This window comes from Gorilla gorilla, chromosome 21 (genome assembly GCF_029281585.2).
Source record: "Gorilla gorilla gorilla isolate KB3781 chromosome 21, NHGRI_mGorGor1-v2.1_pri, whole genome shotgun sequence".
NCBI lineage: Eukaryota > Metazoa > Chordata > Mammalia > Primates > Hominidae > Gorilla > Gorilla gorilla.
The window spans coordinates 54,417,573-54,432,886 of NC_073245.2; the positions used below are offsets into that span (position 1 = coordinate 54,417,573).

At 42.1% G+C, this 15,314-nt stretch overlaps 1 protein-coding gene across 9 annotated transcripts in view; it reads right to left on the reverse strand.

Annotated features, from left to right (window-relative positions):
• The window catches only part of PTPRT (protein tyrosine phosphatase receptor type T), a 1,110,571-nt gene that overhangs the window by 121,305 nt on the left and 973,952 nt on the right, over window positions 1–15,314 (reverse strand). For all 9 annotated transcript variants that reach the window (XM_055373001.2, XM_019017483.4, XM_019017481.4 and 6 more), the window contains one exon: window positions 5,034–5,182. In XM_055373001.2, coding sequence (XP_055228976.1) covers window positions 5,034–5,182 — 149 coding nt within the window. The remainder of the gene's footprint in view (window positions 1–5,033; window positions 5,183–15,314) is intronic.

Below are 15,314 nucleotides of genomic sequence, written 5' to 3' on the forward strand. Positions count from 1 at the left end.
TGAAACTACCTCTCTCCCCAGACTGTGCCACATGACTTACAGCACAGGGGTAGGCATGTACTGAGAAAAAGTCCATTAAATCCCACCTCCAAGGTCACACTTAGCAGAGAGCTAGATGGCCCAGTGTCTGTCTGATGACCCTTAGAGAAGGACTGCCTTTATCTTCCAGGCATGGAATAATTCAATAGAGGGAAAGCATAAAAATCAGGATGGAGTTAACTCATGGTACCCAGTAGGCAAGTTAATCTGTCAAATGCCATTATGGGAAGAGCAGACTACCAAGTCCCCATATCACAGGAATTCAAAAGGAATTTATTTTGAAGCATTTTTGTTTGGACTGAAAATGAACAAGAAGATGACATGTGAACAAAAGAGATAAAGAAGAAGATTTAAGCACCAGAAGAAAGACCCAGAAAATGATCCCAGTGAGCAAAAGATCGCAGAGAAAAATAACAAGTACACAGGGCAGTAAGATCAAAATCAGATTACTTAATAAAAGCTAGCATTTCTCTAAATGGAAAACAATGCACGTTGTTTGTCCTTGAAATGTGACACGTACTCCTTTTTCAAGAATACCAAGGCACTCCAAAGCAACGGTCCATATCTGACAAAGCCCCATCACCCTAGAGCCCTGGAGGTCATTGTTCCTATACAATATTAGAAGGTTTGATTGAATAGACGTCACAGAACTTAGCAGTCACTTGAAATAGAAAAATCAAACACCGCATGTTCTCACTCATAGGTGGAAATTGAATAGTGAGAACACATGGACACAGGAAGGGAAACATCACACACCGGGGCCTGTTGTGGGGTGGGGGAGGGGGGAGGGATAGCATTTGGAGATACACCTAATGTTAAATGACGAGTTACTGGGTGCAGCACACCAACATGGTACATGTATACATATGTAACTAACCTGCACGTTGTGCACATGTACCCTAAACTTAAAGTATAATAAAAAAAAAAAGAAAAAAGAAAACTCCAGAAAATAAACCCATGCAGGGACAAGTAGAATTTGAATTAGGCTAGGGCCTACCTGGTCAATAATGAAATAATTGCTCAAGGCACGTTCTTCTGTAATCTTTTGCAATGTAACAACTATTCTGTGCCCTACCTCTCAATGCTGCCTCAACATTTGTACATAATCTCAGGGCCTCCTAAAGACACCGATTCAGAGGCCAGACAGTCACTTCCCTAATGCCACAAAAATAGATTCAATTCTACATACATCAGGGTGATTTCAGAAGCAATTTCTCATCTCCAGTGTAAGCATTACTTACATTTTTCCCCCTCAAATCTCATCCCAGTGGTTCCACAGGGCATTTTAAAAGGTACCTGATGCATTCTAGGGCAGTCAAAAGATCCTGAGAGTGTTTTTGCAGCTGTAGCCTGAGGACGTCAGATGCATAGAGAGTCCTAACGTATTCAGTGATTCAGACTAATGCAGAATTTTCTAATAATTGAGTATAATAAGTCAATCATTATTTACATCTTTTAGAAAGCAATATTGTTATGATGAATGCATATATACAGTCATATATGTATATTTGTGTACATATGACTGTGTAGGTTTATACATCTCTCTGTATATTTACGTGTCTGTGTAAATATAAAACACATATGTACACACATACATACACACCTTAATCATTTGAAAAGTTTGTCCCTGGCCTTTAAAACATCGAATTAGATTTCATTGGATATTTCTCCTCTTCCTTTATGGCAAGTTAAACTATTTCAGTCTTGGGTGTTTTCATCTTAAGGGTCTAAGTTTTGGCCCACAGCGAACAGTGACAATGTTCTCCTTCGAAACATAAGAAATCAGTATTACCCAGGTTTGCATTTGAGATCAGAAAGACTGAGAACCAGTATCTAAAATTTCAGGGTCACAATGATCGTCAAGAAGTTTTGGCCATAATCATTTTGCTTTTAAGAGTCCTCCCAGGGTACTTTTACAAACGGAAAAAAGTGCACAAGAGGCTGGACTGGACAGAAAAGGATGAATTGGTATTACTTGACCAGTATTTTCAATCAGATAAACTTGCAAATGAACTTCTCTGCCCCAGAGCTGAAAGCAGGGGATCCAGCGACAACTTAGCATAGCCAGAGACTCAGTGAGCTCCTGATGAGCCTTTCTCTTTTTTCTATTATTATTAATTGACACTAATTATATACATATTTATGGGGTATAGTGTGATACATGTATATAATGTATAATAATCAGGGTAATTAATATATTAATCACCTCTAAATTTATCATTCCTTTGTGTTAGAAACATTCAAAATCCACTGCTTTAGCTATTTGAAAATATACAATAAACTGTTGTTAATTATAGTCACCCTACAGTACAACAGAACATTAGAACTTATTCCTCCTAGCTACCTGTAATTTTGCAACAGAGGTTGGTTTACAGATGCAAAATTATAGCTAGGACGTTCCTTTCTTTTAAGGAAAAATCAAGCCCATTTTCTTGTCAACCCTGGTCTATGTCAACAACCAATTTCCCTGCTTCTAGGAAATGTATGAGTCTCAGTGATTTATCTGGATTGAAAATGGAAAAAAAAGGACTGGCTTCATGGTTAGGCAAACCACAAATTTGCTCTGATCCCTAAGAAAAACAGATGTTAAATATTTGCTCATAATCAGTATGTGCCATTAGACTTTGTCTTTAAAAGCCATTATCTAACCTTAAGAAGAACTCAAACTTACCATCACTGGTAATGTGCAAAGCGGTATGATATGTCCATTAATAGGATGTAAAGGGAAGTACGTCATATCAGCTATGTCATATTTTTGCCAAAATGTTTAACCTGAATGTTATCATGATGAAAAAAGTTAGACAAATCTGGATTGTGGAACACTCTGCAGGACGACAGCCCTAGACTTTAAAAAAATGTCAAGGCTGGGTGTGGTGGCTCACGCCTGTAATCCTAGCACTTTGGGAGGCCGAGGTGGGTGGATCATGAGGTCAGGAGATCGAGACCATCCTGGCAAACACGGTGAAACCCCGTCTCGACTAAAAATACAAAAAATTAGCCACGCGTGGTGGCGGGCACCTGTATTCCCAGCTACTTGGGAGGCTGAGGCAGGAGAATGGGGTGAACCCAGGAGGCGGAGCTTGCAGTGAGCAGAGATCGCACCACTGCACTCCCTCCTGGCTGACAGAGTGAGACTCTGTCAAAAAAAAAAAAAAATTCAGTATCCTGAAAGAAAAAATAAAGTTGAGAAGGCTGTTCTAGATCAAAGAGGATAAAGACACCTGAAAACCAAATACAATGTGAGCGCTCTGATTGGATCCTGGATTAAAATAACAAACAAATAAGCAATAGAGAACATTTGGAGGACATTGAGGCAATTCGACTATGAACTGATATATTAGATCACTGAAGTAAGGTTATACTTTATTGTGGTTATGTTGAAGACGTATCCTAGTTCTTAGGAAATACATGCTGAATTCTCTGGAGGTAAAGCGTCATGATGTCTGCAACTTACTTCTAAATGATTCAGAAAATTTTGAAAAAAAAAACATGGATAAGGGGAGAAAGAGAGAGAGGGTGAGTACAGCCAAGTGCAAAAGTGCAAATGTTGCAAAATGGTAGCAATTGGTGAATCTAGGTAAAGAGTATATGAGTATTCATTTTGCTGTCTTCTCAACATTTTTGTAGGTTTAAACTAATCTCTCTTCCCAAAGACAGTACATCAGTATCTAAGCATAGCTATTGCCTCTGTCCAAGTGCTGTATTCTAAATCTGGGTGCCTATGAGAACTCTCTGAATGACTTACAAAATCCATATCCCTCAGTTGGGCCCCACCTCTCATCCCCCAGGAGAGTTTGATTCAGGAGATAAGGTGTGGGGCCCAGATATGGATGTGTTGAAAACCTCCCCAGGTAGGTTCTGTGCTACACTGGAGCTTAGGAATCATGGGCCTGAGTTACTCTCAGATCTGGATCCATTAAAAACAAGCTGTGTGGCTCTGAGATGGCTGGCCAAACACACTTAGCATTGCATAGCTTACCTATAAAATGGGAACAATAATACTAAGGATCTTACAGGACTATGGTCAGGATGAGAGACAGTGTCTACATTATAGAAGGGGGTACATTTTTTCTTTCTTTCTTTATCCTCTCATAGATCCCCATCATCCCAAACTGATCATATCTTGAGTGATATTTTACAAAATGGAGGTTCTTCCATTTGTGGCTGACATGGTATGTGGAGGACATCTGTGTTATGTACAGATTCTTTGAGACTTCTTGCATTACCCAATTTGGGGAAGAGGCTGGGAAATCTAGTCTGTTAACTGTCTGATAGAATGGCTGTAAGAACAGAAGCAAGTCTGTCCACAAGGAAGCCTTAGATGTTGGCAATCTTGGTGTTCTCCTTAGGATAAGGGTTAACCCTGATATCTTAACCACCCAAATCTTGGGATCCTTTATTAACTCTGCACAAGGACTCAGGTGCCCTTGACCAATGCTACTTGGAACTCTGGCTGTGGTGGAACTGGCAGATGTTTGAGGGATGAGGCTTCCAATCTAAATATGTAACTCATCAGCCATTGTATTTTAGATAAGTTGCTTCTGTGAGCCTCAGTTTCCTAACCACTCAGAGTGGAGACAGTCATAATCTGTGACTCACCTACCTTATGTGGTGTATATGAAACACAGATTTGAAAATCATAAGCCACTCAATTCAGTGTGGCATATTTTTCTCCTTAAGGACATAACCATCCTCCTCCTCTTTCTTTTTTACTGCTATTATTTTTAACCTGTCTCTATTTATGTCCACAAGCAGTTAGGATGACTTGCTCCCATTTCCATCTGATTTGGGGAAGATTTTTTAAATATTCCTTTTCATCTTAGGATGAACTGCCCCAAGTCTTTGTCAGGGAGAACCTTCATCCCAGTCCATATCAGGGAAGCATCCATACCCTATGCCTGGCAGCACCTGATCAATGTGTGGGGTTCACAGCAGAAGTACTAGGGCTGAGCTGGACCACGGATGTCCCCTTCCCCTTTGTTGGCTCTACTTACTGAATCCGTTGACGTCCTGAGAACTAGAAGAGAAGCCTTCATCATTGCGGCTGGCGCTGAGCTTGGTGGTGGGTTTGTCGGCAGAGGCCACAGGCCCCATCTCCCTCTGGGCTCCACTCTGGGTCTCCTTCTGCTTCTTGGCCAGCTTCCTTTGGGACATGTGCAAGGCGAAAAAACCACAGTCAGATGGTGCCAGTTGCATTAAAGCATTGGGTAGATTGTTCTTCCCCAAAGCTCATCCTCAACCCCCAAATCTGGTTCATTCTCCAGAAAAAGAATCAAGGCAGAACAAACCATGAATGGTTTCCGTTTACTCAGAAATATGAGACTCACGCTGCTGCCTCACCCCCGACAATGCATGTGTTCTATGTTTGAGCCTAAAATGGGAAATCAATGAGACTTGTACAATGCTTCCCCCACTCTCCTTTCAGAGGAAATCAACAAGATTTGTATTCCTTTCCCTAAGTCTCCTTTCAGAGGGAGGAAGTGGCTAGACTGGCCTTTCTGTTTATGTGGCTCTGAATGAGATTAAAAATGGAGGCTTGTCTTTCTCAGGAACTGAGCTCATCAAAAACCTACCAAATAATAGTAGAGTGAAGCAGGGGCTGGTGGTTGGAGGTGGATGAGTGTGCAGGTTAGTTTCACAGCTCAAAAGAAGGAAATTTACAGCTGAATTGATGCAACCTTATTCCCATGGGAATAAAAGACCCTCAGAACCAGAAGGATGTTATCATAATATAACTATTATGATAATAATAATGTAGAGCAGTGCTTCTCAAACTTTGGTGTAAATTTGAATCACCTGAAGAGTCACAAAAAAAATACACACACACACACACACACACACACACACACACACACACACACACACACACACACACACAGAGGCTCAGGATCATTGAAGTAGGACAGGACCTAGAATTCTACATGGCCATCAAGTTCCCCAAGTTATTCTGACACCAACCACTGGAGGTTAAAAATATCAGCTTTGGTGTCAGACAGACTCAGGTTCATAGCTTACCTCTGCTGCCTGCCAACTAGCTGCAAGACCCAGGGCAAATTTCTTACTCTAAATCCTGAACTATTCTTCTGTATACTGTGGCAGATGACAGGACCAACCTTATGGGGTTTTGAGGATTAAATGAGACAATGCGTAAAATACACAGAGCACAGTGCCTCGCACATAGTGGACACTCGACGCCTAGCAGTTGCTATTCTTGTTTTTTCTACTATTGCCAGTGGATCCAACTATATTCTAATGTTGGAATTCCCTCCCCAACAGCCCCACTGTGGAATCCCATCTCTCCCTGAATTCTTTCAAATGATGTGGACTTTGACCTCACTGAGGAACTAAAAAGTTAAAAAGTTCTTTTCTATGGATTTAAAATCTATGTCCTTTAAATTTTAACTGGATAGGTCTCAGATATATCATTAGAGATACAAAAATATGACTAACTCCTCTTGCATATAAGAGTTATTCAAATATTTCTAAAAAGCGAACATGGTCCCTCTTTTTCCAACATATATGCATCGAAATATAGCTGTTATAGTCTTATCACATGAAAGGCTATAGGCTAAACATCAGATATCTTGAGAGTAAATTTCTCCAAGTCTCTTACTCCATCCTTCACAAGAGTAGGCTTCAAATTCAATTTTGGTCATTCCTGTCTCAACACACAAAAAGGGCTGTCCCAGAGAGGTCAAATCCAGTGCAATACAGGGAATAATTTTCCAAGGTTGAGCCCCACTGATCATGAAACAGATAGTTTGAAGAGGTAACAATCTCCCTGCCAGAGGAAGTATAAAAGGAAAGGATAAACCTCAACTTAGGCTGGGAACAGTGGCTCATGTCTGTAATCCCAGCACGCTGGGAGGCTGAGCTGGGCAGATCACTTGAGCCCAGGAATTGAGACCAGCTTGGGCAACATGGTGAAACCCCAACTCTACAAAAATCAGCCAGGTGTGGTGGTGCACACCTGTGGTACTCAGCAGGCTGAGGTGGGAAGATCACTTGAGCCCAGGAGGTGGAGGTTGCAGTGAGCCGAGATCACGCCTCTGCACTCCAGTCTGGGTGACAGAGTGAGACCCCATCAAACAAACAAACAAACAAAAAACAGAAAAGAAAAGAAAGACCCAAACCTCAGCTTAGAAGTGTCTTAGAGGAGTTCACATAGGACAAATTCCAGTTTGATAGCATCCTCCTTGAAACATGAATCTCATGCTCTAGGTGTAGACTTCACAGAAGAATGACAGAGGGCATACTCAAATGAGGACAATTTGAGGAAGGTTTATTTATAAAAGGTCTGCTGATAAAGGTGACAAATGTATAGGGACCCATAATATACTAGTGCATCAGTAGGAGAGCTGTTTATTACCTATGGGACCAGAGGAACAAATAGAGGAAGCAGTAACCAGAGCCCCAAAGAAGAGAGCTGTGAAAAGGAGGCACCCTGAACAGAAGCAGCGGCTTTCTCTTGAAAGGCCCAGCCAGTCATAGACAACCTGACAGGGAGAGAACCAGAGGCAAAAAAAAAAAAAAAAAAAAAAGCCCTGACTACACCTTATGCCCTTCCTCTGGTCGCCTGTGGCAGTTCTCACTAGCTGAACCCAACAAGTCAGAAGTGGCAAGTGATCTTTTTGACAGACTTCATACAGAATGCACTCTGGAAGCAGAGAGCACAGTAGAGAAAGGTGGAGAGGGGAACTGGATCCAGGAATCCCAACCAAGAAGAGAAAAGTTGCGTGTGTGTGTGTGTGTGTGTGTGTGTGTGTGTGTGTGTGTGTGTGTGGACAGTGTCTTATTCTGTTGCCTACACTGGAGTACAGTGGTGCGATTTCAGCTCACTGCAGCCTCTGCCTCCCAGGCTCAAGTAATTCTCATGCCTCAGCCTCCAGAGTAGCTGGGACTACAGGTGTCTGCCACCGCATCCAGCTAATTTTTTGTATTTTAGTAGAGACAGCGTTTTACCATATTGCCCAGGGTGGTCTTGAACTCCTGAGCTCAGGCAATCCGCCCCCATTGGCCTCCCAAAGTGCTAGGATTACAGGTGTGAGCCACCGTGCCCAGCCGAGAAAATTTCTTTATACTTCTCGTTTTGGCCATAATTTGAAGAAACATGTAGCCTAAAATGGAATTCTTTATTCACTAATTTTTTTAAGTTGGCTCGGGGAAAGAAAGGCACTCAGGAAGAGGAATGCATCTTTTCATTATAATGCTTTGGCCACAGGCACACTGTTCTACCAGTAAAATGATTCCAGGCAGATATACGACAAGAAATGAAGCATTGGATTGGTCAGACAATTAGACAGGGGCGGGGGAATGCCAACGAAAGAAAAATGAGCAATTCTGCTTCTGATGACATTTCGAAATTTTATTCTTCATTTATTATCAAAAAGGAGTGTGTTTAAAAATGTATATGTGACCTTCTTAATCATAAATTTGAAAAGAAATATAGCAGATTCTTTGCTTCTATCTGAGCTCTGCTCACATTGCCCCAGCAGGAAATAAAAGGAAATCTGATAAGAGAGTTAACTTAAAACTATAAATGAGTATGTTTCGGAGGCTTTGATATTTCCTTAGGGGCAGAACTCTCAACCAATCTCATTCCATTCAGGGTAAAGTAATATGGAAAGGGTTGTCTTAGGCACAGATCATTGGTTTTCAAAGGAATCATAATAATAATAAAAGCCTTGCTGCTTTTATGAAAAATGGTACTTTATAGAAATGGTTGGGTAGCTCTGAACACCTGTATTAAAAAAAGAAAAACTAAGCAGCCCCAAAACACATATTTAAAAATTGGAAAGCTAATTGAATTGTAAAAATATCAGATATATTACATCCTTAGTATTTAAAGCTGATGGCTGACTCTGTATTTTCATGGTGATAATAATGTTATATAATCATTTTAATGTATGGATAGATGTTATGGCAATTGGCAAAGACAGCTACAAGGTGGAAATGGAGGGGGTATTTGTGGAAGGAAATAAAACACAAAATCACAGTTTGGGGATCTATATCTATTCTTTCAGAATTCTGAATTTAAGTGTTAAAAAGACCTCTCAGTAACACAGAAAAATTGACATTCATCTCCATAGCCAAATAATTTAATTTACCACCTCATTATTTTTTTTTCTCAATGAAAGAGAAACCCAAATCTGTGAAGAGGGCAAACAAGACCCTTAAACTAAGGACCAGGCTTCAACTCAGTCTTATTCTCTGCACATAACCTTATCCTCCCCTTTCAGAAAACATCAACTACCTCCTCCCACCACACTATTTCTCAATACTCCATATTCCTTGATGTGTCCCTCTTCTTCTCCACTGCTCACCTCCTCTTTGTCCTCCAAGGCTCAATGAATTATAATTTTAATATAATTATAATTTTCTCCTCTTGCTTGACTCATCCATTGAACATGTACATGTATGAGTCTCTGCTCAATACTAGAAGATCATGTCTTCTCGACCTTAATCCTCATGGAACATGAAGACTAATGGCAAAGATGGGCATTAAGCAGATAAATACAGAGACAAAAATCACAAAGACGATGAACACCAAGAAGAAATACCTGTTGCTATGTAAGAGCTAGAACCTGGTTTGAACCCTGGCAGCAGATCAGGGAGGGTTTTGGTGCCATGTTAGCTACGTACTTGTTGAGTCAAATTGCAGTGATTCAACTCTTTCACCCACTACGACAAGAACCTCTTGGGAGAAGGGCTTTTGACTCTTTGCACCTACTCCAATTTCTTGCTGAGTGTCTGGCACATGGCTCAATAAATTTATTGCACAAATTTATACTTAAAAGTCTGCAATTTGAAGTCTAGAAAAGATAGTCCTCTTACTCTGAACACAAATTACAACCACTTTAAAAGTAGATACGTGCAAAGAAAGAGAAGGAAACACCTGCATAAAATTAGCTGGTGACCTGGAATATTCGTAACTAGAAATATTTTGGGTGGTAACTTAGCATTTCCTTCTTGTAATGTTTGCAGAATTAACAAAATATTCATGGAAGTCAGAGATTTCCCCTGCAGAGCCCACAAAATAGCTGCAGCAAGCTGCATGTTGAAGAAGAAAAAAAAATCTCATGCAATAGTCATATGACTCATGGGATGATCATATAATTCATGGAATTCTCAGAGCCTTCAAAACTCAAGTACTTATGACTTTCTGAACTGAGGATTTTTTTCTCTAGTTGCTTTGAGATTTTTGCCAACTGGGTCACACAATTTCGCCAGCAGGGGGTACCAAAAGCTGATAAAAAGAGAGTATGCATAAGCCTGTTTATTCCTTTGCAGGAACATTTCCAAAGCTGAAGACTGTTTTAAGACACAGCAATCCAAAATTTACTGCTTCTGACAGGTGAGGACAAGGTGACACGGCCATAGCTCTTGGCATTTTTCCTTCTAACGGATCACTTTGAGCTCTCTCTGACCTTCGCTTGTTAGCTGAGTGAGGGGTAGGTGGCAGGGGATGTGCCCGGGATGGACCATGAGTCCTGTGATTTGTTCTGAGTGCCACTCTTTACAAGGGATACTGGCAGGTAGAATGGCTCACGGGAGAGGAATGAAGAGCTGTTAAAAGTGTGGAAATCATGCTACGAGAGGAGGAGTGCGTGAAACATCCAGGGACATTTCTCACGGAGAGGGAATACAAAGTAACGTTCTCTTCATGCACCTGATGGTTGGGTCTCTATGGTCCCAGGGGCAGAATGAGGACCAGGTTGGCTTGATACAACGAAGGAATTTCTTTTTTCTTTTTTTTATTATACTTTAAGTTTTAGGGTACATGTGCACAACGTGCAGGTTTGTTACATATGTATACATGTGCCATGTTGGTCTGTTGTGGGGTGGGGGGAGGGGGGGGAGGGATAGCATTAGGAGATACACCTAATGTTAAATGACGAGTTAATGGGTGCAGCACACCAACATGGCACAACGAAGGAATTTCCAGCAAGGTAGAACTGCTTAGGTCTCTTTTGGAAGCACCTAACGCCGGAATTCCCCTCCCCAACTTTTCTGGTTTAGCAACCTTCTCTTCACCTTTTAAGGCCCAACTCAAATGTCCCCTACTCTTAGAAGTCTTTGCCTCCTTCCCAAAGTTAGAAGTTCCCTCCTCTTTGCTCATTAATTTGTTGGACAAATAGTTAATGAGCAAGTACTTTGAATCTGTGGCTGTTAGAAGGAAGGAGATGATGATATGAAAAACAAGACAGGAATCCTGCCCTGTTTGGCTTTTGCAAGTACTGAGCTCCCCGCTATTGGAGAAGTTCAAGTAAAGACTGGGAAACCACTTAGAAAAGAGGTGGTGGAGGATCCCAGGATTTGGACTCTGCAAAACCCTTGACTCTCTTCTGGGCTAGGAACAGGACCACCCAGCCAACTGGTGGGGGCAGGAGTCTACAGGGTTCCACCTAGAGTTTTTCCCTGAATGTGGGAGCCATGCCCACTCTCCTGGGGAGACACTGATCAGGCACTCTTCCTCTTCCCCATAGGGCTCCTCCTCTGGGCCATCCTCCATTGCAATTTCCAGACAAACTTTCCTGGAAACCATGAAGATTGAAATCCTGGAGTCAGAGATCTCAGCCATAGGAAGTGGACCAAAAAAAAAAAAAAAAAAAAAATTCACAAGTGAGGCCCTGCTTCTACTAAAAGCTGGCATTGTCCTCTTTGAATCCAGGATGCTCTGCTGGCGTGACTAGATCTCAGCTTAAAGTTACACATCGCAACTGTAAGGGAACTGCAGCATCTTCTCATTTCATAGACAAGACACTGAGGCCTAGACAGAGCAGTCCCTTAGCTAAGATGCACAGCATGTAGGACGCAAGCCCTGCTTTCTGCCTGCCAGCTCAGGAATGTGGACACCTGCTCCACATTCCTCCATGCTTCTTCCACGGATTTGCCCTTCCAGATTAGAAGGGCAAATTCAGTCTGCGGTACACATGATTCCAATGTCTTACAAATGCAGCAAAACTTTATTCATCTATGCCCCCACTGACTCAGAATTACTGTAATTGAGGCAAAGGTTGAGCTACATCACATAAGAATCAATAGTGTAAATAGGGATATGGATGTGTGCAGCATTGAAAGGAGAATGCACTGTTTTCCCTCGTATCAGGAGGCAGGACTGCATAGCAGTTAATATACTGGCTTTGGGGCCAGACAGCCTGGCATCAAAATCTGGCTCCACGTCAGACTAGCTGTGCAAGCTCTTGCAAGTTACTGAGCCCTCTGCATGCCAGTTTCCTCCTGCCTGTAAAACACGGATTAGAGTAGCACTTCCCCCGTCAGACTGTTGGGAGGATTGAATGGGATGTTGCTGGTAAACCACTTTGCCCAAGGTATGCACACAGTAAGCATTCAATAAATGCTCTCTGGTATGATCATATTTTAAATACAAAAAAATCCATGTTAGTTTAAATAACCTCATTGTTTATTAAATATGAATACTTTGAAGTGGATGCCCTGGATAATGACTTTTCTTTAAAAACCTCCACTGATGCAGTCTAGAGCCATGCTTTTCAGCTTTGGCTGAGCAAATCATTTGGGGAGCTTTAAAAATTACCAGTGAGATTCTAATTTAATTGGTCTGGGGTGCAGCCTGGGCATCTGGGCATTCAGAAGCTTTCCAGGTGATTATAATGTGCCACTAAGCTTGAGTACCACCAATGCGGAACAGCTGTTCTCCAAGTGCGGTTTCCCTGGACCAGCAGCATCCGCTTCACCTGGGGATGTATTAGCAATGCAAGTTCACCGGCCCCGCCCTGACCTACTGAATCAGAAACTCTAGGTGATCAATAAGCCCTCCAAGCAATTCTACTGCATGCCAAAGTTTGAGAACCACCGAAGTAGGCGGGCCCACTCTTCAGCAGGTCTGAATTAGTAAAGTTTCATTCTTGAAAATGGAACACTAGAAGGTAAGAGACCCGGGTGCTGGGTCCAGATCTCCAGATATCTCATTGAGTTGCCATGAACACTCCCTTTCCCCTCTCTGTGTATTGATTTCACTATAGGGGGGGAGTTGGCATCTAAGAATCATGGGAATAACTGATGCTTTTAAAATGATTGTTATGGATTGAACTGTGTTCCACTCACCCACTCTCTGGCCGCAAAAGATATGTTGAAGTCCTAATCCATAGTACCTGTCAATGTTACCTTATTTGGAAATAGGGTCTTTGCAGATGTAATCAAGTTAAAATGAGGTCACTAGGGTGGCTCTGATTCCCAGATGACTGATGTCCTTACAAGGAGAGGGAAATTTGGACAGAAGTGCACTGGAAGAATGCCACATGACAACAAAGGTGGAGATGGGATTGATGAGCCATAAGCCAAGGAGCACGGAGGACTTGTGGGCACCACCAGCTGCCAGGAAGAGGCATAGCACCATTCTACTTAGAGTCTCAGAGGGAGCCTGACCCCTCCAACACCTTGATTTTGGATTTATAGCTTCTAAAATTATGAGAGGACAAATTTTGGTTAAGTCATCTAGTTTGTGAGACATTGGTACAGTAGCCTGAGGAAACTAATAAAATGACCATAATTCCTAAATTAATGTTATTTGTTTAATAAACATTATAGAGTACTTATTGAATACCAGCCACTCTTCAAGGCCTTTTAAACAGGGTATTAAGTTCCTTAATTCTGCTACAACACCGTGAGGCCAGGAATATTATTAGTTCCATTTTACAGATAAAAGAATTGAGGCAGAGAGAGTTGAAGTAACACATGGAAAGCCACCCCCAGGCTTTCAGAGGCAGAGCTAGGATTCAAACCCTGGCAGTCAGGCTTATAATTGTTCTCTAAGATTCCCTGTTATGTCACACTTAGGCAAAAAGCCACCACATATCTCCCCTTGTCCTAAAGCTTTCTCAGCTGCCTCCCTTTCTCCCCAGGCAAACACACACTCACACATATGCACATATATGCATAGACAGCTGCGGCCAGAAAAGTCACTCACAACCACTCATGTCCTGCAGGCAATGAGCATCCTGTCTGCTCACTGCCTCTGTTGGGTACCAATTCTGGGGCATAGCTGGTGGGTCCTTTCCCTCCTGCCCCATCACCCTCATCTAGGGCTTGTGAATCCCCTAGCATGGCAAAGTTACAGAAGCAACAGCAGCAGCAACAGCAGCAGCAACAGATGTCATGACAATTTGAAAGGCCAAAGGACTTGGTCTTTTACTTCCATTCCTTTGCTGTCTTGCTGTCCATATCTGTGCCTCTATCTGTCTATCTCTGCTTCTTTATTCTGCCTGTGACTACCTCTCTGGCCTGGATGGGCTCTCCTACCAATCACACTCTTTCCACTTAGGCAATAGTCAGACCCTGTTAGACCATTCTCTGCACCCAGCAGTGAAATCAGAGCAGCAGAAGGCCTGAAACACAGGTGAGGCCCTCCTCCCTCTGGGTACATGTCCATACTGGCCCCTGGGCCCTAAAGCAGAGCCTAGGAACAGCATAGACTTTGGAGCCACACTGCCTAGACTGAAATCCTGGCTCCATGATTTATTAGCTGTATAGTCTTGGGCAATTACTAAACCTCCCTATAACTCAGTTTTCTCTTCTGTCAAATAGGGATAATTATAATGAATTCTCTTAGCAATGCTTTGAGGTAGATACTAACTTATAATTATGAAAGTACTTAACTGGGATCTGTCACCTACCAAATAAGCTCTACATAAGCATTTGTTACATAATAGGTGATAAGAAAGAAAAAAGTGCTTCAAAGCAGAGTGTGACCAGAATTCATGGTTCAGACAATGGGAGCTTCCCTGAATGAACGCTGTCTGAGCTCTGAACCCCTGGGTGGGGGAGATGGCCCCACTGTTCTTGGTGTTGCAGAAATACCATGGGCTCTGGCCCTGGACTGACTTGGCTCCTAACAGTGGTGTAATCATGATCAGGTCTCCATTTCTGTGACTCTGTGAGACTCAATTTCCTCGTCTATAGAATAGAATTTAATATACCCTAATTTGCAGAGTTACTGTGATGATGAGAAATGATAAACGATGACAGTTCCCTAGCATGGTCTTTGGCATATAAAGATATGCAACAAATGCTAGTTCTTTTTTATCCTCCTTCCTTGCCCCAGCAATCCGCATGACTTTTTCCTTGCTTTAATTTTTAATTTTATGTTTGATCTGCTTCCCAAGACGAGCACTCTAGAGAACCAAGGTGACTAATTTTTCCTCTCTGTAGTTTCATCTTGCTCTATCCATATCCTGCTCATACGACCCAAAACCAAACCAACCAGTGGGGCAGATGCTCTTCCCCTATTCATGCGT